Consider the following 26,842-nt stretch of genomic DNA (forward strand, 5'->3'; position numbering starts at 1 on the left):
GGACTGGACAACAGAGGATGGATCACTCGAAATTGCCCTCTTGTGTTCATTTCCTTTGAAGCATCTGGCACTAGTCCCTGTCAGAAGACAGGATTCTGGGCTAGCTGGACCATTGGTCTGACCCAGTATGGCCATTCTTAATTTCTTATGTTCTTATTTTACAGACATTTCTACTTTGAGTAATGTAAGGTAGTATACATCATAGGTAAAGGAGCTAGGTTTAAAAAAATCTAACTGCCCTTTTAAGATTAAGTTTAAGATGTAAAGAGAGACGGAAATGCCAGATTAAATCAGAAACTTCATCCTTTAATTTGTGTGAATGTTAGTGGGGTCTTGAAACTGTGGTAAATCTTACATATTGCATGGATATTCTACACTTCTTAGGTATTTTAGAGTGAGTTACCATGTAATTTAATCAATATTAAGCGTGAAGGTTCTTAGCTGGTTTGGTTTCAATTCAGAACTCCAATGCTGAGCATTTAGGAGGAGTTGGTATATGTATTTTATGACTTTTAAACCAAACCTTGTACTGTTGGATAATCTAAGCACTACGCCCAGATGTACAGACACTCTTTCCTTAACCTGTATATGATAGAATTTTAACATTTGCTTTAATATTTTTAACTATGATGTAACAATCAATTTGCAGAAACTATTCTCAGGAAACAATCTCAGCCTTTAAAGTGATATAGTTTCAGTTATCTGCTTCATATTCCTATCTTTTTATCTCTTGACAGTGTGCAAAAAGGTTTGATGAACTGAAAAGCAGTGGAAGTTCACCTGTTGACAACCAGTACAATCCATTAATGGCTACTGGTGGGAGTCCTGTTGAAACCCTAGCTACGTACATCAAATCCTCTCTGCTGGATACACAGGAGGAGTTTCAAGAGCCTTCCATTGGGCAGAATTCAATTTCCATAACTGGTAAATTCTGTGACTTTTATTATAGTGTCATGTCCACTGTTTTTCTTTTTCTGGTAAACCTATTTCCAGAATTAGTAGTTAGTAATCTTCAAATAAATTTGCCACAAATACTGCTACATAAACTAAAATAAAGGTATTTCCAACTGAGTCAACCTATTTACTGTTTCAAGTACGCGTTTTATAGTTTATGGCTTTTTAAAAGATAGTTACAATAAAAGGCAGTTTTGAACTGCTTAAAATGATGTACTTGATTTTATACTAAGTCTTTCAGGTATGTTCTTGGCATTTTGTAGCCACAGGTATGTTAATGTCAAAACTTACTGCTGGAGGTGGTAATAGTTGTGACTTTTAAGATAAGTAGAAAATTTCTAAAGAAAACGTAGGAGCAGTAGAACATTGTGTTGGTGATTTTAGATTTCACTCTTCTTTCCCAGCCAGTACCTTTCACCAAGTGCCTGCTTTGCTCAGGGGCATCAGAGGATCTACAGTATCCATGCTGAATTAGAAGTATAGTTTGGTGTAAGCTGCTTGTTCTTGGTACTTCAGTTCAAGTACAGTCAGTCTCCCCTAGTAGCCTCTCATGTTGAACAATGGGGGTGACAGAATTGCAACCTATAGGAGACTCTGCATAGGGGAGAGCTCTTGGAGGGAGATGGGGGGAGCTGCTATCCATCACAGTCCACAGGAATCTCTTCAAGAACTAAGGGGGGGAAAAAAAGCTTAAAGCATTCTGTTCACCCAGCCAGATGATGGAGGTGAGATAATAGTTTCTCATGCTAATCTGTGTCAAAAAATGCCAATATATGTAGCAGTATTGGTGTAGCCAGGAGGAGACAGTATGAGAGGACCAAAGCTTTCTTTGGCTGGCTTTTCCATTAACTATTTAAGATGGCGACGTCCCTACTTTCAGAGCCCCAGTTCTACAAGAAATTTAAGATGCTTTTTCACATTTGATGGGTCATTATATCACCGCAAGAAAATTCATCTGGAAGGCTGCGTACTGGGGCTCTCAAGACGTGATCCAAAGCCACTGAAGTCAGTGGAAATACTCTTATTGATTTCAGTGGGCTTTGGATCCACACCCTACTGCGTGCTATACATTAGGAAAGCTTATCCAAGGTAAAGGTCAATTACCCTTGACTTCATTGTTTGCTGTACACCTAATCCTGTGTCTAAAAAGATTTGACTGCCTTTTCATTGTAACTTAACCCAGATTGCCACTTTAAACCAGGTGTTCTAGAAGCCTGTGACAGTTATAAGCATGACAACTTCTCTTCAGAATGGGAGCAACACATTTGCAACACTAATGGTATATGAGATCCTGACTTTAGCCTCAAATTCTAATGCTGCTTTTTATTATGTTGAAGGAAGGTCCAGTGTTGCTTCCACAAGAAATTGTTCTTCAGAAGCTGAGAAACATTCCGCACATGAAGGCAGAGAAAATGCTGATGAAAGTCAAGGGTAGGATGATGATTGTTTGCTATCTGGTAAAGCTAATATCAGTAAAACTGAAATCTGCTCTTTACAGATGTGCATCTTTCTGGCTGTCTACACACAGAATTTTCAGCAACTTTCCCACCATTTGTCAGTTAATATTTGTGCAGCTCCATCCATGCTAACAATAGTTGGAATGCTAGTGAAAATCAGTCATGGGTGTTTTCACCATCATGTAATCTAATAAATTGTTCTTGTTTTACCATCGTGTCATCTAACAGCGTGGTGAGCATGCCTGCTCCTATGCTCCACTAGTACTTCCACCAACGTCAGAACTTTTGGAGCTACAGTGGTGCTACACCAATGGTGGGAAAATTGCTGAAAATCCTCAGGTAGAGGATTTATATGTATTTATTTGTGATTTATAATGTTATCCAAATTGCCGAAACAGTTGAGTAACATAAACTAGCCTCTGTTTGACCTAACATTTTATGCAAACCAATTCATGAAGTTTGCCATTGAATGCAGTGGAAGACGGATTAGACCCTATACTTCAGGTTTTCACTGTTTTGTTAATGGCAAGATGGATGATACACTACAGATATCTCTTTACAAACTTGGAAAAATGGCTTGCAGAATATTACCTTTCATCTCACTACCTCATTTCAAACTGTCAGTGGAACTCAAATGTACAACACAGTAACCACAGTATTTGTGACTATAAACTAAGGCCCATCCAACTTATCACTTGACTTCAGTGGAACTATTCTTGTGCTCAAAATTCAGTACAAGCGTGGCTCTGATCCAGATTTCAATTCTTACAGTGCAAATGTTGATAAATGTTTAACTCCTAGATTGCAACTGTTTTGATTTTCAGTACGTTGACTTACAGCAGACAGAAAATAACTTAGAATACCCCAAAAGTATACCAAAACCTTTTGGTTTCATCTAATTTCGTATATGTATATACAAGTATTCCTGTGTGTCTTGAGCTTAGTTTCTCTGAAAGAGTGTGTTTGACCTAGTTTTCATGAATGGTAATCATTGAATTTTGTATATCACTGCCATCCTAGTTCAGAATTATGCAATCCATCACTTTCTCTTCATATACTACACTGACAGTTGTGTATTAAAATTTATACCTTCCTAAGCCAGACAGTACAGAGTGAAGAAAACTCAGATTTCATAGACTTTCAGTAATTCTATTATTATCCCAAATTGACGTTTGAAGGCATTTTTCCCTATGTAAATTAATGCACTGCTACAGAGAAAGCAGCTGTGAACTTCCTAATTTATCTTCCCTCTTTAAGAGGGATGGCCAAACCGTGGCTCGCAAGTTACATTGCAGTTAAATTCCAGCTCATGGTGTTCCCAGCCCCACCCCTCCCTCCCGCGCAATTCTTTCCCTACCAGAGTGGGGTGCGGATCTCGGGACCTCTGCCTTACAGCGGGATGGTGGGGTAGGGCTTCTGCTCAGGAGGGAGGGCAGTCTTGTGGCTTCAGTCCCATGGGGCATGCCTGCCAGGACTTGGGGCTTCATCAGGAGCACAGCCGAAGCCCCAAACCCCAGCAGGCACCTCCTGGGAGGCTGAAGCCCCGAGCCCCAACTGGTGTACCCTGGCTCTCAAACTTCTAAAGATTGTTGTATGTGGCTCAGAGGATCAGTAAATTTGGCCACCCCTGCTCTATAATGACTTCAAAAATGTAATTGTTACCACATAAATATTAAGAACCAGATTGTGAACTCGTTATTCACAGCGGTGAGTGTGACAATTCTCAGGGTACCAGGGATTGAGTCACCTTGTTACACCCTGCCTTCAGAGTGAGGGAGTCTTTCCTGTGCCTGGCTGTGTCAGACAGCTCCCAACATCACCAACCTTTCAGCCACTCAGGCATTCTCCTCTGGGCTATGTCAGCCCTGTCTTCGTCTTGTAGTTTCACCATAGGTGCACTCCAGTCCCAAGTCCCCTTGAATCATTCCAATGATATCCAGCCCTGAAACTATCTACTTCCGCCCAACACTTTGTTACTCACAGAAATTTTTCTGTTCCCAAAGGAGCAGTGTGTCCCAGTTTATCAGATTTACTGTAAACCATAAGCACTTGCGAATACTTATAATAAAACAAAAGTAGCTTTTTAAGAATGAGTAAAGATTTAACTGGAAACAAGAGAGAACAGTGGAAACAAATAGTTACAATTAGGGCTGTTGATTAAAAATTCAAAAATATAATTGTGGATAAAAAAATTAATCGCAGTTTTAATCTCACTGTTAAACAATAGAATACCAATTTAAATTTATAAAATATTTTGCATGTTTTTCTACATTTTCATATATATCTGTGTTGTAACTGAAATCAAAGTGTATGTTTTTGATTATAAATACTTGCACTGTAAATATGATAAACAAAAGAAATAGTATTTTTCAAACTTCAGAGCCTGCAAGTCCACTCAGTCCTTCTTCTTTTTCAGCCAATCACTAAGAGACAAACAAGTTTGTTTACATTTACAGGAGATAATACTGCCCTCTTCTTATTTACAATGTTACCAGAAAATGAGAACAGACCTTTGCTTGGCATTTTTGTAGCCAGCATTGCAAGCTGTGCTAAACAGAAGTCTTAAAAGAGCAACGCTCTGATGCGGAACTACAGAACCTGAACCACCAAAAAAGAGAAACAATCTTCTGCTGGTGGCATCTCACTCAGATAATGAAAATGAACATGCATCGGTCCATACTGCTTTGGGTTGTTCTCAAGCAGAACCCATCATCAGCATGGACCCATGTCCCCTGGAATGGTAGGTAAAACATGAAGGGATATATGAATTTTTTAGTGCATCTGGCCCATAAAATATCTTGCAATGCTGGCTACAGCAGTGCCATGTGAACACCTGTTCTCACTTTCAGGTGACATTGTAAACAAGAAGCGGACAGCATTGTCTCCTGCAAATATAAACCACTTGTTGGTCTGAGCGATTGGCTGAACAAAAAGTAGAACTGCGTGGACTTGCAGTGTCTAAAATTTTACATTGTACAAAACAAACTGCATTAAAAAAACACAATTCTACATTTGTAAGTTCAACTTTAATGATAAAGTGGTTGCACTACAGTACTTGTATTAGGTGAATTGAAAAATACTTTCTACAGTGCAAATACTTGTAATAAAAAATGTGAAGTGAGCACTGTACACTTTGTATTCTGTGTTGTAACTGAAATCAATATATTTGAAAATGTAGAAAATATCCAAAAATATTTAAATGGGATTCTATTAATGTTTAACAGTGCAATTAAGGGGGAAAGGATAGCTCAGTGGTTTGAGCATTGGCCTGATAAACCCAGGATTGAGAGTTCAGTCCTTGAGGGGGCCATTTAGGAATCTGGGGCAAAATCAGTACTTGATCCTGCTAGTAAAGGCAGAGGGCTGGACTCAATGACCTTTCAGGGTCCCTTCTAATTCTATGACATAGGTATATCTCTTTTTTTTTATCACAATTTAATTTTTTTAATCACTTGACAGCCCTAGTTATAATACAAAACAAAGTCATAAAATGTGAATCTACACTTAATAATTACCTTTCCTAGCTAATGAAGTAGGTTTTCCCCCACAACGTTGAGTCTGTTGCAGAGCTGGCTGGCTTCACAGGATTCAGTTTTTCGTGAGAAGCCTTGTTTCTCAAGATGTAACCAGAGAACACTTTCCTCATCTGGATCATACTGAAACAATTTTTTTGTTTCTGTTCATAGACAGAGTGAATCCATCTTGTTGTAATGTTCCTATTTTACAATGTTTCAATTGTTTGCAGTTGTCTCTGATGACTTTCCATTGAAAGTCTTGAAACTGAGCAAGGCCAAACAAGTGACCCTGGCTAAACAGGGTGAGCTAACAATGTTCCCTCTAATTTTTTCCATCCATGTGCAGAATGAATTTTATGTGCACCAATATTGATCCAGCCAGGGCAGGTTAGGCATTTTTAGAACTCACTACTCAAATAATTAAATTTAAGTATAAGAGAGAAATAAAATTATGAAATGCATAGACCAGTCAAAAAAATAAAATAACAGCACTTTGAAAGAATTCAGTTACAGAGAATATGTGTGCATTGCAGGAAGTACCAAGAAGTAACAACAAGAACATAAGTATTTATTGGAAGGTGAATTTGAAAGAGTGTGTGTGTGTGTGTGTGTGTGTGTGTGTGAGAGAGAGAGAGAAAGAAACGTGCACGCCCAACTCCTGTCTGCCTGAATGGGTCATCGCCAAGATACATTATTCTCAGGTGACTTTATTTTTACTCCAAATCCATAAAGCACACTTTAGGTATAAATAAGTTATTTCTTACATATTACCTATCTTGCAGTGATTATGAATCTTGACAAGTTACATGTTCCTCTTCATGGATAAATATCCTGTAAGACGTTTGGTGTACTGAGTTTTGTCAGGTCTGAGGTGAGAGTTGTTTGCAAAAAACAGGTAACCTTTTGCCTAGGAGCCTCTGTGTCACAGTGAGCACTTACTCCCATGTGAATACTGCTCATTATTGTGAGAGAGGGTCACTAGCCTAAAATAATTAAATTATCTAAATGTATTGTGTTTTACCTGTAGGTCTTTTTTAAAAAAATCCCTGCAGTGATGAGTTAGAATACCTTATATATTTTTGCTAGATATTTAAATTATGTATTGTACCAATGCATATTAATTTCCAAAAGTTTGTAGACCTACTTGTCAAGGGCACTTATTTTAGACCTATGACTTGTACTGCTGTCTCCATGGAAGCTGATATTTTATTGATGTATTCTGAACTTGAACCTCCTGTTAAGAAGTAGATAATATTGGTACACTCTAAAGTATTTTAAGTTCTTCAGGTGGAAGTTTGTATAAAATTACACATACTAATTAACCATGTCAGCACCCTGGTGAGCTAGGCAAATAAATCTGTACTTTTATAAAATGAAGGAGAACAGAGAACATAAGTAATTTGCCAAGATCACACAGTGAGCCAGAGGCAAACCTGGGAATAGCACCCAGAAATCCTCACTCCCACTCTCTTAGGTCTTGTCTACACTGCAAGCCAGGATGTGAATCTACAGTGCATCAACTCCCTGCACAGTAACTCAACTGCGAACAATGATATAGTTCAGTGAATGTTCCAATGTGTGGTTTAGCATCTGCACTTTTTCCTGTGAATAAGATTTTGATCATGCATCCCAGGACACATAGCTTGCTATTGAATAACATGCAGGGATAAGAGGGAAGATAGAAGCTTTCTCACTGCAGTTAAATGTGAAGTTTTGTTTATCTTGCAAGATAAAATTTTACAAAAACCTAGGTTCTGACAAATCATGTAGTGTGGGGGTAAAATCTCCGTGAATCAACACTGACTTTTTTATTGGTTTCTGGTCCTAAGTTATAATAACTTTTCCTTTTTCTGTTTTGTGTTTTTAAATCAAGGCCAAATATGGTGATCCACGTGTGTGACGAAGCAAAAAATTTGAAGGAAGATTTTGTTTGTCCTCGAGATCTTTTGATTTCAGAAATGAAGTACTTTGCTGAATATCTGTCTGTGGATGCCCAGCGCTGGGAAGAAGTGGACATTTCAGTTCACTGTGACGTTCACATCTTTGACTGGTTGATAAGATACGTTAAAAGGAACGCTAAGGAATATAAAGTGTATGAAATACCCACTTTAGGTAAAAAATATTCTGTTGTTCATTTGCTGCAGATTCATTATCTGCTTTATCTGATCTGTGTTTCAGACTAAAAGCATATGTGCAAAATTGTCTGGAAGATAATATCCCTCTTTAATTCAACTCCAGCCTCCTAGGTCTCGTCTGCTGGGGACAGAAACACTGGTTTGTTGGAAATGTGCTAAAACAGTTTCCCTGACCATTAAGAAAGTCCCTGGTCTTGTGCTACTGATAATTTTAGGGAAATATATTCCTCTGGTGGTTACAGTGGTGTAAGCACTAGTCTATGTTGACAGCTGGTATCTTTACCAAGGTAATCTAGACCCACTCTGAACAGGATTATATCACTGTTATAGCACAAGTGGCCAATCTACAGTAGCATTCCCACTGTTGCTACAGCAACATTTGGAGACTTTCCTAAAAACTTCATTGTAAATGCAGTATAAAGGAGCAATTCTATCATCGTCTTGGTAGTCCTGGGGCAAAACTTTGAAAAGCATTTAAGTGACTTAAGAGCCTGGCATTGACAGGAGCCAGAATCCCATTGACTCTCATTGTGAGGCCCCAAGTTGCTTAAATCCTTTCAGAATTAAGTGCAAGGGTAAAATTTTGAATCAGATTCTACTTCTATTAAAGTTTAATGAGACAGTTTAAAAAATTTTTAAAAAGTGCATTTTTACATTTTAAATAAATTTCTGATTTTTTTTTTAAATGTATTTTATTCCATCCTTGGATGGGCTTATCTAACCCATTTAAGCTACTGAAAAACTATTTTAAAATTAAATTTGAAATTGACTGGCTATATTAAGGCCTAAGCTTATTACAATATCTATTACAATCATTTAAATTAAATACAAAAAATATTAAACAGAATATGTTTGTTGCTGAAGCAGGAAAGCTTGTTTTCCTCTTTTGAATCTATGAATAAAAACTAGGTGTGAGGATAAGCTCTTCTACTTCTAAAACCTTGAACGACAATGATCAGACAGTCACTTCCATTCATTAACTACAGATATTACGTCCTTTGTTTAATGAAGTTTTGAATCCAAAACATGTTTTGATGTTTTTTCTTGTGTATCCAGCACATTGAAGGTAGTTGTATTTAATAAAAACATTTAAATGATTGTTTTATGCATTTCTAATTGATAGTTATTTCCATCCAAATAACCTTTTACTGGATGACTTATTTTTAACTTGTCAAACTTTAAACTATATTATTGCTTTTTAAATAAATGTGCATAGATACATGATATCTATAATATCCTGGTTAGCAAAAATAAATAGCAGATTTAGTGTATTGGATATACTTAGTTGCAAATTATCATGTTTTAATGTGTGCCAACCGATGAGGATCAATCTTTAGGAAAATAACTTAAAAGTGTAAATATAAAACACGATTAAAATAGATTTAAACTAAGGTTTCCTGCTTGCAGATTTAAATCAGTCCGGTCCAGATCTAAATCCTCTTGATATCAATTGGAAAAACTCCTATTTGGGAGCACTGAATGGGCACTGGATCAGTCCCTGCTCCGGCAAAATAACATTAACTAGCTTTAGCATTTGTGCTGACCAGCCAAACTGTTAAAAAAAATGGCTTAGCTGGAACAGTGTTTGATCAGTTAAAATGCTCTGGTTAACTGTTTGAGTTGACGTATGGACAGGAACTAAGGACCTGTCTATACTAAGAAAATGATTATTGCTGGGATCATGTCGTAACTTTGTTTGGGGTTGCCTGTATAGATGGGAGAAATTCTGTTTCCAGCGATCAGAGGTATGACACATGTTGGAAAATAGAATGATAAGAACTTGTTTAGTAAAACAATACCCTCCTTTAAAGAGGCATTGAGTCTCTTACAGTATTCTCAATTTATTAAAGGAATAAATTAAACTTAACCTTTTCACCTTGTTCTGCTGTTTCTCTTTTAGAACCAGGAAATGTCATTTCGATTCTTATTTCTTCTGAGTTTCTGAAGATGGATTCCTTAGTGAGTATAACAAGAGATGAGAAATTTCATGCCATAGTAACACAGTTTACCACCAAATGGTTGGCATAAACCTTAAGAGCTTATTTGCTAAGCTTTGACAGTGTACTTATAGCTGTATAAAACAGAGAGGGAAAATAGTTCATGTCCCAAAGAGTTTACAATCTTAGGATCAGATTATGCCACCTTGCTCATGAAAAGTAGTAATTTAATAATTGCACAGTCTCACTGATTTCAGTGGGGCTGCTTGCAGAGTAAAGTACTACTGAATGTGATTAGGGGAGCCAGCATTTACCTCCAAATGAATAGTTATTAATCTAAATAATAGCTATCTTCATTGTGTGAGCTAATGGCAGCATCAGACTTGACCGCTATCTTAAAGAAAACATAAAGTCTCCACATTTTCAGTGTTTTACACCAGTGGCTCTCAACCTTTCCAGGCTTCTGTGCCCTTTTCACGAGTCTAATTTGTCCTGTGTACCCCCAAGTTTCACCTCACTTAAAAACTACTTGCTTACAGAATCAGACATAAAAACACAAGTGTCACAGCACTCTATTATTGAAAAATGGCTTGCTTGCTTATTTTTACCATATAATAAAATAAATCCAATGGACTATAAATATTGTTCTTACATTTCAGTAATGAGGCATACAGAGCAGTATAAACAAGTCATCATATGAAATTTTAGTTTATTATGACTTTGCTAGTCCTTTTTTTGTAGTCAGTTGCCTAGTTTTACAACAATCTAGATGAGTTGATGTACCCCCTGGAAAACCTCTGCATACCCCTGGGGTACACATCTCTGGTTGAGAACCACTGTTTTATACTAAGTGCCACTTCTCTCTGTAGTGCAGTTCTCCATCAGTCAGCATATTTAAGGCCCATTCACTGTAATTGGAGGTATGTGCATATAATGAGAAGAAAGGATTGCTTAATGATATTTTTTGTGTAGATATGCCGTTTTTCCTTGAGTTTTCACTTCCATAAGCTGTACTTAATTTATATAAGAGCTATAAAGTACTAGCTTAATTCATATAAAGAGCTTGTCTTATTTATAGTTCGTCTTGTAAATGGACAGACCAGTGAGGTATCTATTTGATTTTTCTTTTTCTAATTGTTTAATAGTAAAGACAGACACTGTGCAGCCAAGTTAAGGAAGGAACTTAGAATTTAATGTACTGCATCGTCTTGCTGTCACAACTGTCATTATTTATTAGCAGTTCATGCTAAATATTAAAGTTCACTGGTAAAGCTAAATTTGGTGGGTGCAATGCTGTATATAATGTTAAATCTACAAAAATGGCCTCTAGTTCTGGATCATGAACACAGTGGAGGTGGCACTTTCTGAAGATTATTCGGGGTAATAGTCAGAATCGAAGACCCTTCAGGATGGCAGTAGTTCAGAATTACATTTAAGCCATGTACACAACAAACGTGTCTTGCTTTCTGAGCTATTACATTGTATTTTTAGAGTTGAACTGAACCAGTTTTTGCTAAACACCATTAATTCTAACAAAGTCCTGAATCCTGCTCCTAAGTAATAGGTCTTCTGAGATACAGGTTTGTATATCATTAATTTTGGTGTTCATAGTACCTCCTTTCCTTCCTAGGTAGAAAAATGTATTCATTATTGCCACAAAAACATGAGTGCTATCATAGCCACCCCATGCAATATGAACTGTGTCAGCGGTGACCTCCTTAAGCGTATAGCTGATCTTTTCACACACAATGAAGTGGAAAATGTGAAGGACAAAAAAGATAAATTTAAGAGGTAACTTTTTTCTTCTAGTTCAATATTAATAATAACTATTGACCTTCTACTACGGACAACTGTTCCTTTTTAGATATTTTGTCAGAAAAGTTAAGACTTGTTAAAGAATTAGTGTGATGTTAGCCATTTATATATTTTGAAAATGTCTTAATACACAATATCATTAAATGGCTCAAGAATAAGGCAAAAATTAAAGAGAAAGTAAGAAATTCTAGATAGGAGGCAACAAGTGAAAGGGCAACTCTCCAAATGTGAAACTCATGAAGAGTCCAAGATTAGGAGACAATTGAGTGGATGGGATAGTAGGTGGCTATGAAGAAAGAGGGTTAGAGTGAGCTTTGAAAATGGACATTTTGGACTGAGATGGGTAAGGAGCCACTGACGACAACTGAGGTTGGGAGTAGTGTGTTCCTAGTTCCTGGAGAATGAATAGTTTGGTTTCAGTATTCTAGAATCCCTGAAGTTTTAGAGTTGGAATTTCATATGAATATGAAAGATGGTGCTAAAATAGAGTGGAATACAATTAAACACAAGGATTTCAGCTGAGCTATGATCAAGATAAAGACTAATTATTGTAATAGTCAGACTTGCAGACAAGGAAGATGAGGTAGGAAAGCATTTTAATTGTCAAGAATTACTGGCATTAGGATTAAAGTTAAGGAGAGTAATAGTGGAAAGTCCAGAGGTACAGAGCAAGTGTGATCTTTGAAACGTTCAGTAGTAGAAAGCTTATAGTCAGGGTAAAAGCTGATTGTCTAACAGGCAAACACAGAGGTAGTGCTCATAAAGACCTTGCTTTTTGAGATATGTCAGGTTCTGTTGTGAATGGCACCAATATAAGTTGCTAGTTAGTTGATTGAGATGTAGAGTTGTGTGTCATCTGCATATAAATGATACCTAAATTGGTATATGTTTCTTCCACTGTCAGAAAAGATAAAGGACAAAAGTGCCAAGGAAAGAGTCTTGAGACACAACAAAAGGAAGAGGTAAAGATTCCAGCACATATCAGAAAGGAATTGTTAGGGAGGTAGGATTAAAACTAGGGGAGAACAGATTCTTGCTCCAAACACTGAAGAAGTAAAGAAGTATATGAAACTTTACTTTACTTGAAATAGAGTCGAGAGGTAACATTTTGGAAAAGCACCAAAATGCTTCACATTGTGAAAACAGTGCTTATGAAACTTAGACTGCATCTACACTTCAAGCTAGATGTGTTATTTCCCTGATTGTGTACCCTCCAGCTTCAGGTGTGTATGTGTTTGGCACAGGAAAGCTGTGCCTCTTCTGCCACTATCCATGTTACCACAGCTACACTGCTATTATACTCATGTTACTTTGATGAGAACTAGTACAACTATGTATACATGAACAGGGGAATCACAGCTCGTAGTGTAGATCATAGAGTGTCAGAGTTTATTTGGAAAATGGGTTGAGGGCAACAATTCCAAATTCATCAGAGAGAGATTAACTGGAGATGGCATGGTGACTGATGATGAGCTAATATGTGGGTTCAGTAGAGTTTTTTTTGAGAGGGCTGAGTGTGCTTTTCCAGAATGACAGGGTGGAAAAGAGCTCTTTTTGTAGATAGCAGGCTAGCAGAGTTCCTTTCTGAATAACTTCTTTAATGTTGCTGCAGGTTTTGGGTTAGGCCACCTAGAGCTTTATACAGGTTTTTTTTATTTTATAAAAATAAATAAAAACAAAATGTTATCAGTAGCAAGCAAAGTTGGAAGAGGTTAATTATTTTTTCGATAGTTGAAATTACCTTGGCATAGCTTCAATAGATTTAGAAATTGGGGAGGAAAAACTTGTTGTCCCCTCCACCTATCAATGGGGCAAGATAGTAACAAGTGAACGTGTCTGTTTTATTCTTGAAAAGGAGAAGCTAGTAATCTCTTTACAGGACTCAACAAAGAAATGGGAGGGCTAAGCGTTGGCGGGGAAGGTGAAAATTTAATAGTCCAGAATAGGTACCAAGAATCGTAATGCTTGGTTTACTAAAATAAAAGGCTTAAATATGTTTATAAAGGCAAGACTGTTGCAATTAACTCAGTGGGTGTAGGATTGAGTCCTTTTTGGCCATTTTAAAAATGCTTACCCAAGGCTTCTATAGCCAAATATATATAAAGGTGGCAGATGTCCACACTGGAAACAAGTTTTCCACATTGTATTTCTTACAGGAAAATTGTATAACTTCGCAAAAAAATCTTGAAACTAATGTCTTAAAACGTCTCATTTAAAGTAGCAGAATGTAGTTATTGGTTAACTGCAAACAAAGCAAAGTTTAGTTGTGAGCAAATTCTTATAGTGTCTGTTTATCAACAGTAAACTCTTCTGCAAGAAGATTGAGAGACTGTTTGATCCAGAGTACCAGAATCCAGATTCTCGGGGAAATGCAGCAACATTATACAGGTGTAGTAATGCTCTTTTCTTTCTTTGTTTCTACTCCATTTATGTAGGTTACATGTGCATTCCAAAGTGCCACTCATACTGTTGTATTTCATTTTATGTTTCACTTTTTTGTAGATGCTGTTTATGTAAGAAGCTTTTAACTAAAGAAACAGAAAGAAGAGTCTCTTGTATTCCAGGAAAAATCAACATAGATCAACATGGAAATATTATTTATGTTCATAAAAGGTGCTTCATGCATAAAAAACATAGCTTTTTCTCTATACGTGTATCCTATTGAGTATGTTTACAAATACTATGTATTTAGAAGGTTAACAAGTACAGAATCTCAAAGTTATGAACACCTCAGGAATGGAGGTTGTTTGTAACTCTAAAATGATTGTAACTTTGAACAAAAGGTTGAGGTGGTTCTTTTAAAAAGTTTACAGCTGAACATTGACTCAATACAGATTTGAATCTTTACTATGCAAAAGAAAAACGCCGCTTTCCTTTTTTGTTAGTGTAGTACTTTACATTTAACACAGTACTGTACTGTATTTGCTTTTTTAAATTTTTTTGCTGGGGGTGTGTGTGTCTCTGCTGCTACCTGATTGTGTTCTTTCAGTTCCAAATGAGGTGTGTGGTTGACCAGTCAGTTTGTAAGTCTGGTGTTCGTGACACTGAGGTTCTACTGTACTCCATCCAATACAAAATTTATAAACTGTAGTATATACCCACTGATCACCTGAACAACTTTTTTTATTCTTGTTGCCTTTCTTAGGCTCACACAAATGGAAGGTTATGATGTTAGTTTGACCTCAATTGTATGCAGTGTGTTGGAACAAATTTTAAAAGAGAAGGTAGTTAAGGACATAGAGGTGAATGGTAATTGGGATCAAAATACAACAGGGTTTTTCCAAAAGATAAATCGTGCCAGATCAACCTGGTCGTCTTCTTTTAGATAACTGATTTTTTTAGACAAAGGCAATGCAGTAGATCTAATCTTCCTGGTTTTCAGTAAGGCATTTGAGATAGTTCCACATGGGAAATAATTAATTAAATTGGAAAAGATGAAGATTAATATGAGAATTGAAAGGTGGAAAAGGAACTGGTTAAAGGGGAGACAACAACAGGCCATACTGAAATGTGAACTGTCAGGCTGGAGGGAGGTTACTAGTGGAGATCTTCAGGGATCAGTCTTCGGACCAATCTTATTCAATATTTTTATTACTGATCTTGGCACAAGAAGCGAGTGTGTGCTAATAAAATTTGCAGATGACACAAAGTTGGGAAGTATAGCCAATGTGGAGGAGGGCCAGAATATACAAGAAGATCTGGATGACCTTGTAAACTGGAGTAATAGAAATGGGATGAAAATTAAGAGTGCAAAGTGCAAAGTCATACCTTTAGGGATTAATAACAAGAACTTTTGCTGTAAGTGGAGGACTTAACAGTTGGAAGTGACAGAGGAAGAGAGAAATTTGAGGGTATTGGTTGATCACAGGATGACTATGAACTGTTAATGTAATGCTGCAGTGAAAAAGGCTCATGCAGTCTTAGGAGGCATCAGGTGAGGTATTTCCAGTAGAGAGAGGAAAGTGTTAGTACCATTCTACAGGGCACTGGTGAGATCTCATCTGGAATACTGTGTGCAATTTTGGTCTGCCATGTTCCAGTTTGGATTCATCCTTCTTAAACAAGTTCAGAGAAGGGCTACTAGAATTATCTGAGGAATGGAAAGCCTACCATATGAGAGGAAACTCAGAGCGTGACTTGTTTAGTCTTACTAAAAGAAGGCAGTGGGGAGATGATTGCTCTCTCTAAATAAATCAGAGTGAGAACTCTTCTCCCTCCCTGGTATTATTTAAGTTAAGTGCCAGTATGGACACATGAACAAATGGAAATAAACTGGCCATCAACAAGTTTCGAGTCAAATTAGGTGAAAGTTTCTAAGCATCAGAGGAGTGAAGTTCTGGGACAGCCTTCTGAGGGCAGCAGGGGCAACGGAGGGTGGGCAGGACACAGCGAACTGTCTTCAAGACTGAGCTTGATAAATTTATGGAGGGGATGGTATGATGGGACTGTCTAATGGCATGTGGCCCATCGGCACCTGCCAGTAGCAAAAATCCCCAACAGCCAGAGACAGGATACTAGATGGGGAAGGCTCTGCGTTACTATAGAGAATTCTTTCCCAGGTATCTGCCCAGTGGGTCTTAGACTCTGAGCATGTGTAGAAGTGGTCCCCATATTTTGGGTCAGGAAGCAATTTTCTGCAGGTTAGATTGGCAAAGACCCTGGGGGTTTTTCACCTTCCTCTGCAGCCTGGGGCACAGGTCACTTGCAGATTTAAACTAGTGTAAATTGTGAATTCTCTGTAACTTTAAGTCTTTAAAGTTTAAACCATGATTTGAGGAATTCAATAACTGAGCCAGAGATTAAGGCTCTATTTCAAGAGTGGGTCGGTGGGTGAGGTTCTGTGGCCTGCAGTGTTGACGAGGTCAGACTAGATTATGATGGTCTCTTTAGACCTTAAAGTTTGAGTTTGTTGTACTTGGAAATTTATTCCACAATATCATTGTTAATCCAACAAGACCTCAATTGAATTCACTGGGAGTTTTTGCTGGGTTAAACATTTTAAATGAAAAATATTCAGAGCTAAGCACGTAATCATCCTAAAGACTTGAAAATATGTTTAGCCAGAGACAAATGGAATGAAGGGCTACGTTTCAAAATGAGTTGTTAGAGTGATGGTTCCACACTCTGAACTATAGAGTCTGGATTGACTGTATCTTGGATCTGAAGAAGTCAGATCTAACACCCAACCAGTTTCAAAACAAATAAAAATAAACTTCACTGGTTAAGGTGGTGGGTTTTTTTTGTTTTTGTCAGAGAGGCTTTTCAAACTTTGTTATATGGCTAGTTCCTCACCACAAGTATTTACTTGGTTTTTGTTTTAGTCCAGGCACAGTCCTGTATGGCTGGATTTCCCTGCCTCTGCTTAATGAGGGCTGGCATAATCTAGTTCCCTTTATATTAACAGTTTTACTGTTGCTAATTTAATTTCCATCATTTTTCATCAGACCTGGTGGACTAAAATCAGCCTAATAGCAGTTCAGTGTCAGCCCTCAAAATAATATGCATTAACTGAATATTATCTCCTGTCAGTTATTCCGATAACAGGGAGAGGTTTCTATCCAAAGGACCATTTTACTGATGACTAGAGCAGTGAAGCAGGTTCCATCTTGCACTCTCTAAAGTGGCAGCTGGGGCCATAGCCTTATCCTGACATTCTAAGAATATTGTGTATTAGCCAATTTTAAATACCTTCCTTATGTTACCTTAGTTACATTCTTATGTATGTACGTTGATGCCACATAAGTGTGTGTGTGTGTGTGTGTGTATATATATATATATATATAAAAATGTACAGCCTCTTAAAGTTAATCCTGTCCTCTTTTATTGCTTCTGAGCATTTACTTTGTATTGTTTTATGGCTGCCTTCCTAGGCACGGTTAATTTAAGTGTAAGAAAAGATAAATTAAGCTTAATGGTGACTAATAGTAGCTCTAATGTTAGCATGTCTGTAGCAGCACAATTACACAAAAATAGGTGTGGAGGTGACACTAAGTGTCGATATCCATTATGTTTGCCTTTGTACAAATACAGAGTAAAAGTTCGACTCTGCCCTCAAGATTTTACAATGTAACCAAGGTAGGATGAAGTTAGTGGGTGAAGGAGGAAAAAAAAGTATTGTATCTTTCACAGACCAGATTGCCTCACTGCTAAATACTCTTTTGGGTTTTAAAAGAGAGTCAGTCTCTCTCTAGAACAGTGTATAGTCTAGTTAAGTCTAGTTTAAAAACTATTTATTAAAAAAAAAAGTCTCAAAAGTAAACATTTATCAAGAAGTCATCTAACTTTACAATCTTTACGAAACCATTTCATTGCTGCCTATTGTCCGTGCCCTGGTATGTAGCAACAAATGCACTTCCAGTACTGTCCTGGGAACAAGTTCCATTGCCACTTGAAGTGCAGAGTGTGGAATGAAATGACAGTATTTAAAATAACATGGATGTGTTCCACAGCAGCAGAGGCTAATGACAAAGGAGTTAAAATATCCCTCAACCTTTGTGTTTGATTTCTTCTACTCCCTGTGTCCTCCAAACATTTGAATGATACAATTCCTCCCTGCCACTAGATACCAAGGAAGATCTTCACTAGCCCAGAGAACAAGCAATCTGCAGAGACACTGTCACTCTTTCTTTGTTACTAACCATCAGACAGCTCTTGCACTAACTTGATAGTTTTCCGTCATTTCTAGTTCTTATTACTTTCATAGCTTGAGTTGTCTGTCTCTGAATTGCAGTGTCCTGAAATTGTTCTTGTGTTAACATAAGTGTAGTGAAAGCCCTTGGCATTAGGTAATAGTTTGGGATGCTGCATGATGTCTGAATTTAATGCTGATTGTCCTACAACATGTTCTTGCTTTGGTAGCTCTTCTATGAAGGTGTGTTGTTTTTCTCCTACTTCCACCTTGCTTTTTCTCTGCAAACTTCATTGACACAAATATAGGACTAAAATTTCTTCACAATATAATGTGCAGCCTGACTGTGCACCTTTTATTACAGAGATAAAACTTGGGAAGTCCATGAGTACTTGATCAGTCTTTATGAGGAATTAAAATCTTGGCGAGATGTGTACTGGCGCCTCTGGGGGATTATCAATTGGCTGAGTTGTTCAAGATGTAATCAAGTGGGTATTCTTGTTTTCACTCACTTGTTTTGTGGGTGGATGGAGAGGGGTTGTGCTTTAACTCGTAATTAAGAACTCTTTTTCCAGATGGCCTCATTTTGGTAGAAAAATACCTTCCTCTTCCCCAAATTTAATCTACCAATTTTGAGACCAATAAGACTTTTTTCTCCATCACTTCTAGAGTGGGAAACATAATGGGATTTGTTACAAAAACTACGAAGCAGCTGTTGCTTTAACTTTTTAAACTCCTTCTTTGTGCCCTGGCCAGATACAATTCAGGTAGCCAGAAAAAAAATGGGAAATGAGCTTGTATTGGAATATCTGAATTTTAAATGAAAACAGTATGACTAAATGAGGACTAATGTCTGACCAGATTTGAATATGAGACTCATAGCTTTCTGTGAAAAGTAAATAATTGATGTATATCTAATGTACTCCAAAATTCTGACTTTGACAGGCAACATGTGACTAAACAGAATGTTATTTCCTGTCATCTTTTTTTTTTATATAGTCTTTCCTGTGTACTGAATTTTCTCACTGCCAGTACCACACACAGCCAGTTCTTTATCCTGGTGTGGCAAGCGCATTGGGTACATCTGGCACTGGAATATATCCCTGCTGTAACCAAAAAATTCTTCGATTTGATCCTACACCACTTCCAAAGGTACTACTTCAATGTTACACTTTTAGCAATGACTCAGCATAGGGCTCGATCGTGATGTAAAGCTTCTCCCTGAAGTCAGGGGCAGCAGCCCAGGAGGATGATTGACTCCTTGCAGGCCTTCTGGCTTCTCTGCTGCTCTAGGAGAGTACAGTATGCTGAGTCTATTCATAGTGTATCGTATGTTCCCTGGCAGGCATGTTGGGGAGCTAAGTCTCTCCCCACACCTGCATGTGGGGTGGGCGATGTGGAGGCTCTCCAGAGCTGCTTTCCCTTCCTGCGCTGCTACTTGTAATTCAGGTGGTTGGAGTAAGGGGGCATCTAGGTCCTTTATGCCATTTGCTACCAAATAAACCAGGCCATGGTTTGACCCATAGATACTTAATGCTGAAATTGGATGTGAAAGGGCATTCTGTAAAGAATGGGCCAGTAAGCACAAAAGAAACTATCCTCTTGGACCAAGTTCTGCTCCTCAGGGAGTTTAAAAATCAAGTTCCCATCTAACTTTAGTTGGAGTAGGGTCAGGCCCATCAGTTGAAAAACACAGTGAGTTGTGTGTAGCTCTGTGTCCTGTGGAAGATGCCTAGTACTGAGGACTGTGAAAGTTCAAAGTTAGAATATGGAATCACTTGATGCAATACTTAGTGAAAGGAGTTTTTGTTGTAAGCCAATATATCTAACTTGGTGTGTGTGTGTCTCTCTCTCATGACAGGGCTGTAAAGTGCGGGATCATGTGATCGGTTTACCGGCTGGAGGTGAAGGTGGGGATACTCTGCCATATCAAACTACTAAAATATTGAATGATCTGCTTCAGCATAGAGATGTTGTTGTTGTACCTTTTTCTAAAGATCAGAATAGGTGAGAAAATTGAATTAAAGCTACTGAAATTACTTAACATTTGAAATTAGCACTAGAGTAAATCTACGTTTGATTTGTTTCCCCTCTTCTAAACAGACCATGTAGTGGAATTTTTAAAACTTGACTAATTTATTTGCATTATTTTAATAAGAAATTGGGACAAGAAACAGAAATATTGCTATCTGTCGCATTTCAAGCAGACACTTGAAACAATGCTATCTTCATAACAGTTCGATCTTGCCTCTATTCATATTTTCATATAGGTACTTCTCAAAACACTAGCCATGTAGCTGTTCTGCAGATTATCCATAGCACAATGGGGAGGAAAAAAGGTCAGATTCTAAGCTTTGTGAAATAGAAAAACTATCATTGTCTTATACTTCATGAACATTTCTTCCTTATAGTGATTCTGGGATTGGGCTGTGTGATGAGAGAGGGATTGAATGTGATGTGCTGTTAGAACCAAATACACTGTGGGGCCCAAAAACTGGAGAAATCAATGCTGTGAGTAATTGCTGCTTTTGTTTTGTTGTTTTCTCTCTCTTTTAATGACTGTAGTGGATGCTTAGGAAACGCATCCAATTGAGACCTACTGCTATCTTAAAAATAACTAACTAGGTTAGGGTTTGGTTTTTTTGTTAATCTAAAACCTAGGTTTCGGGGACATTACCCGCTAATTTAGGGCCAAAATGTGGGTTTAGTGGGGAGCAGGGAGGGTTTTGTTTTTTTTAAACAAAAGCTGTTAAAAATCAATTAATGCCCAGATATCTACACCACAGAGACCATTCAGAAACTGAAGCTAGTTAGGAACCCCACAATCCTCATAATAAGAAGTGAATCATGTAGAGAACCTGTTACACAAGTGTTGTCTTCTCCTCAGTGTGCTCAAAGTGGTATGTATAACGCTAAGGCCATGTCTACATCTTAAAATTTTGCAGCGCTGGTTGTTACAGCTGTATTAGTACAGCTGTATAGGGCCAGCGCTGCAGAGTGGCCACACTTACAGCAACCAGCGCTGCAAGTGGTGTTAGATGTGGCCACACTGCAGCGCTGTTGGGCGGCTTCAAGGGGGGTTCGGGGAACACGAGAGCAAACCGGGGAAGGAGACCAGCTTTGCCGCAGTTTGCTCTCGCGTTCCCTGAACCCCCCTGCAAACCGCAGGGAAGGAGACCTGCTTGCTCGGGGATTCGGGGAACGCGAGAGCAAACCGCAGGGAAGGAGACCTGCTTGCTCGGGGGTTCGGGGAACGAGAGAGCAAACCGCAGGGAAGGAGACCAGCTTCGCCACGGTTTGCTCTCGCGTTCCCCGAACCCCCCTGCAAACCGCAGGGAAGGAGACCTGCTTGCTCGGGGGTTCGGGGTACGCGAGAGCAAACCGGGAAAGGAGACCAGCTTCGCCGCGGTTTGCTCTCGCGTTCCCCGAACCACCCTGCAAACCGCAGGGAAGGAGACCTGCTTGCTCAGGGGTTCGGGGAACGAGAGAGCAAACCGGGGAAGGAGACCAGCTTCGCCGCGGTTTGCTCTCGCGTTCCCGGAACCACCCAGCAAACCTCAGGGAAGGAGACCTGCTTGCTCAGGGTTCGGGGAACGCGAGAGCAAGCCGGGGAAGGAGACCAGCTTGATTACCAGAGGCTTCCTCAGGTATGCTGGGATACCTGCTTATTCCACGGAGGTCAAGAAAAGCGCTGGTAAGTGTCTATACTTGATTACCAGCGCTGGATCACCAGCGCTGGATCCTCTACACCCGAGACAAAACGGGAGTACAGCCAGCGCTGCAAACAGGGAGTTGCAGCGCTGGTGGTGCCCTGCAGATGTGTACACCTCCTACGTTGCAGCGCTGTAACTCCCTCACCAGCGCTGCAACTTTCTGATGTAGACAAGCCCTAAGTGAATTGAAATCTGGGTACTTGAGAGGCTGCCATGTCTCGTTATGCCACATTTGAGATCAGAAGAGTTCCTCAGGTTGAAGCCCCTCACTTTAAACTTTATAAAGTGCTTGGAGATCTACTGATGAAAAGTGTTATATAGGTATGTATTATTAAGTGAGGTGGGGCTGCTGGCAGGGCATTCACCATTAAGGCCTCTTAGCTTTAGACTTCCTTTCTCTGTTTGGTCTACCTGTATTTTTTGTTTGGTTTTATTTACATTTATTGGAAATTGTATTGAACATCAAAGATTTTTAAAAGACCCATATTAAGCATAACATTTAAAATAGATAAAATACTTTTATAAAACATAATTACCATCCTAACGTCGTCCTCGTAATCGTGCTTGTCACAAAGCACACGATCTGATATTTTGTAAGCTACTGAGTACTTCAGTCCCAATGGCACATGTTAAAACCCCCATATAGGACTTGTGTATTTTCATAAGTCCCCAGAAAAGCCTCTTATTGTGTAAACAGCCTTTTCCAAGGGAAAACAGATATCAAGGTCATTGGTCCATTCTTCTGTTGGTAGACTAGATTATTTCTCCCAGTAATACACAACATAGCTCTTTCCTACCAATGAATCAATTCCAACATTACACCGGTGCATTTTAAGCCAAGTTGGGATAGATCATTAATAATGCTAACCATGGTATAAAGAGAATCTCTGCAGTCTGTTGTATTTTTGCAGTCTTCATGCACTGCAGTCCATGACTTCTGAATAACACAGAAGTTCCAGACAGTTGGCCTCAAACTGCCAGTAGCAGTAAGACTCAGCCTAGAGAAAACCGCAGATGTGTACTGGAACAAATGTTTGCAAATGCTGGCCTAGACAGAATCCTGTGGTTAACTCAGGTTGTTGCTAACATAATATAAGTGTTTATTACTGGCTACATGGCTTTAGGTATTCAAGCAAATTCTAAGGGGATTTACCTAAGACTTTTTTTTAATTTATGTCTACATTTAATTGAATACTAATTCTGATTTTATGCACATGCTTAACTTTACACTCCTGAGTAAAATTTAAATGGGGCTACTCACACATATATAAAGTTAAATATGAACAACTCCTTGTAGAATCCAGGATGTAGTTTACTAGAACATATACTCATAGTTTTTTATAAATCCATTTGAATCTCTTACTTTGTTTCATAGTGTATATTAACTTGACTGCTTCTCTGCCTTTTTTGTTTCTAGTTTCTTTCTCTGAAAAACTGGACTCTACAACTGGTTAGTAAAATACCTAGTTAATCCTACTTTAAATTTTAATATTTAAAATGTTTGTTGCTCTTTCATGTTAACAAATGACCTTGATGTCACTCCCATTTTTCCTATTTCTGCTTTAATTTTTAAATTATAGAATAACTCATATTTCAGTGTGAGCTGTAAACACTGTATATGTGGAGATGCTACAGTAATTGCTTTATAAGTGTAGCAGATCTGGAGGTTAAACATTAATGTAATCAATATCTTATTTAAAAATCTTAATTTTTTTTTCAAATATTACAATGAAATCTTTAGGCTGCTGTAGTCCTGTAAATTTTCTTCCTTCCTGTTATTGCTGAGTTTCCTTTGTTAGTCATTGTCATAGATGGGGGATTCACAGTTTGAAAGTGCTGGGGCTGGCATACTTAATTTAATAGGACTCTGAGATTTATGTTCCAAAATAAGATCCTACAGCAAACTTGCTAACTACAATAAGAGTACTCTTTTAAAAAAGGAAAACAATATATATCTTCCTTTATTCCACAGAGGAGCAGGGTTTGTTATGGACTAATTTTAAACTACTTGACAAATAACGAGCAAACATCAGTCTTCCACACTGCATTGTGCTGAGGACAATGGCATAAACTTTCAAAAATGACTAATGACTTGGGTGCCCCACTTGAGACCCCTTAATAGGGGCCTGATTTTTCAGAAAGTACTGAGCCACTTACCCTCCAAAAAGCAGGGCTTTTTAAAGTGCATCAGATGGGGTACCCAGGATCACTAGTTATTCTTGGAAATACAGGCTGATGAGCTCAATCTTGCACTGCTGCCAAGCCAGAAAGCAGCAATGATCCAGTCACACCTCAGTATGTTACCTGTGCTGGGACTTGTAAAGGGGGTGGCATAGAGTTGGATATGCGCTAGGAGAATTGACTGGAATCTGATTAAGCTAATTTTGGGACCCCTTTGTATTGCTGCATTAATGCTAGAGTCTGTCTTAGAGCTGAGGATCTGGCCCAACATATAAAAACAAATGTATATAGCTCTATACAGGAGCATAGTGTGTGGTGTTTGATGAATACCTCTTCATGTGTGGTGCATGTGTGTACACACATTAGTGAAAGCAACATTGCATCTCACTTACTAATTTGTCTTACAGTAACAATTGGGGCTAAGCTGTGCTGGGCGCTGTACAAACATAGTAAAGAAGGTCACTACCTAAACAGCTTTGATTGCAAAATACAGAGAGGATAATATAACCTAATGAAATGAAGAGTGTGGGTACCTTCTGCCATTTGTCTCTGTGATGACCTTCAAACATGCTGATTTTGAATGACTTCTGTGGGCACAGGCCAGTGCAACTTATCCGGCACAACCCCCCATCTACTGAGCAGCCTCACACCAAGAATGCTCACCCCAGGGCAGAGCAGCTTGGATTGTTGCTGTTCTCCCTGACTTCTAGACTAAGGTTAGAACCCAGTACATGTAAAACACGTAGGCAAGGAAGCCTGCAAATGTAACAATATGCTGTTGGCATCTCTTGGAAATATGTGAAACTTGTCTATTAGCTTAAAGTCTGGAAACTAGTTTAACAAAAATAGCTGGCACTCAGCCTTGTTTAATTGCAACAAAAAACTTAATGTTATGGAAAACCTGTAGAGTTTGAGAAGATAAAGTGACCTTTTGTGGTACTTTATTCCTGTTGCTTAGAAACAACAGTCATTGCTATCAGAAGAGGATGAGTATACCACTGGCTCAGAAGTCACTGAGGATGAAGTGGGGGATGAAGAGGAAGTATACAAGAAACCAGGTACAATTATCTATCTGTTATTACAAGAATCCTTTCTTGGTAATTAGGGATTAGAATACAAAACAGAAGCTTTCTTTTTTGTAAAATAACTTCAAATAGAAATAAAATAAACCCTATCACAAAATGTCTCACTTGAATTTATATTTTTATTTTTTCCTCTGAGATGTATATGAAATACACGGATTTACCTGTGTTCTTCCATTCATCAGCTCCAGCAGTAAACACTCACAAACAGGAAAGTACACATATCCAATGTTCTCATACCTATGAGACAAATTAAAGCCATATTTTGTATGGTCTATTCCCTTCCTTGGAAGGGCTGCTACTAGAGCAGTTTTATCCCTCCTTTCACCTCCTAGATTAATGTTGCAGAAGTGGGGCCGCAGCTTACTAGCCATGTGGCTGTGTCCTCTACAGCAGCATTTGCAGGGTCCCACTCCTTCATTTGCAAACTCTGGTTATTGATCCTCTCTGGGAAAGGACCTGAAGTGAAAGGCAGGCTGCCTTAATTCTCCTAAGATTGCACTGATTCTTCCCCGTAACTTGCACAGTCTCTCTCATGCATACGATGGCCTAACGTGGCCTGCAGGAAGTTAAGTGCTGCAGGGCTGGCTACTCTCCTGGCCACCCAAGCAGGAGACGTGGTAGGAAATCCAGAAGAAGGCATGGAGAGGCATGTAGCTCTTAGTTTCCATCATGACAGGATGTGAAGAAGGGCCTTGATTTCAAGTTGGGTGGGTGGAAGAGCGAGGGATTTTGGGAAAGAGGAGGGAGGGCTCTTAGGGCCAAGGACTTTCTGCTTTTCTTGGAATGGTGAGGGTGAGGGTAAAGAGGAGCATGGAGACTGGTGTGTTGACATGGATAGAGAGAGAGGCAAAATCAGAAAAGCACTTCTTTAGAAGTGATGTCCTTGGAGAAAAGGAAACTAAACATGGTAGAGTATTATATAGTATGGGGAAAAGCAACTGAAAAAGACAAATGGAAAAAATAGCCAAGATATACAACAGAAGAAAAGTAGAGAGAGAGAAATTTTAAATGGGGGATAGAGAGGGAAGAAACCCCCAAAAGAAGAGAGATACAGTGAGTGAAGTTTTAATATAAAAATGATGCAGAACGCTTGTAAAATTCAGTTGTTTGATATTTTATATATAGTGCATGTATAATATACATTCTCTCAAACAGAACCTTGCTAATTCTCAATCAGGAAACAGTAATTTGTTAAGCAAAAATTCTGGAGTGCAGTAGTAAGATTTTTACAAAACACATAGAACGTTTGCTAGTAAACAATGAAGTGTTAGTTACAACTAAGTTACATATCAGGAAAAAATGCCAAATTACATTACCCTTGAGAATTTTTTGATCGTTCAAGCAGCAAAGAATCCTGTGGCACCTTATAGACTAACAGATGTTTTGGAGCATGCGCTTTCGTGGGTGAGTACCCACTTCTTC

At 38.5% G+C, this 26,842-nt stretch overlaps 1 protein-coding gene across 2 annotated transcripts in view; it reads left to right on the forward strand.

The window, feature by feature from the left end:
• The window catches only part of KIAA1841 (KIAA1841 ortholog), a 43,323-nt gene that overhangs the window by 9,156 nt on the left and 7,325 nt on the right, over window positions 1-26,842 (forward strand). For both annotated transcript variants that reach the window (XM_030557843.1, XM_030557844.1), the window contains exons 3-15: window positions 738-924; window positions 2,292-2,385; window positions 7,800-8,038; window positions 9,962-10,020; window positions 11,629-11,789; window positions 14,115-14,201; window positions 14,316-14,426; window positions 18,806-18,929; window positions 19,441-19,593; window positions 20,303-20,448; window positions 20,853-20,952; window positions 23,572-23,604; window positions 25,294-25,393. In XM_030557843.1, the coding sequence (XP_030413703.1) occupies window positions 738-924; window positions 2,292-2,385; window positions 7,800-8,038; window positions 9,962-10,020; window positions 11,629-11,789; window positions 14,115-14,201; window positions 14,316-14,426; window positions 18,806-18,929; window positions 19,441-19,593; window positions 20,303-20,448; window positions 20,853-20,952; window positions 23,572-23,604; window positions 25,294-25,393 (1,594 nt within the window). The remainder of the gene's footprint in view (window positions 1-737; window positions 925-2,291; window positions 2,386-7,799; window positions 8,039-9,961; window positions 10,021-11,628; window positions 11,790-14,114; window positions 14,202-14,315; window positions 14,427-18,805; window positions 18,930-19,440; window positions 19,594-20,302; window positions 20,449-20,852; window positions 20,953-23,571; window positions 23,605-25,293; window positions 25,394-26,842) is intronic.

This window comes from Gopherus evgoodei, chromosome 3, assembly GCF_007399415.2.
Source record: "Gopherus evgoodei ecotype Sinaloan lineage chromosome 3, rGopEvg1_v1.p, whole genome shotgun sequence".
Lineage (NCBI taxonomy): Eukaryota > Metazoa > Chordata > Testudines > Testudinidae > Gopherus > Gopherus evgoodei.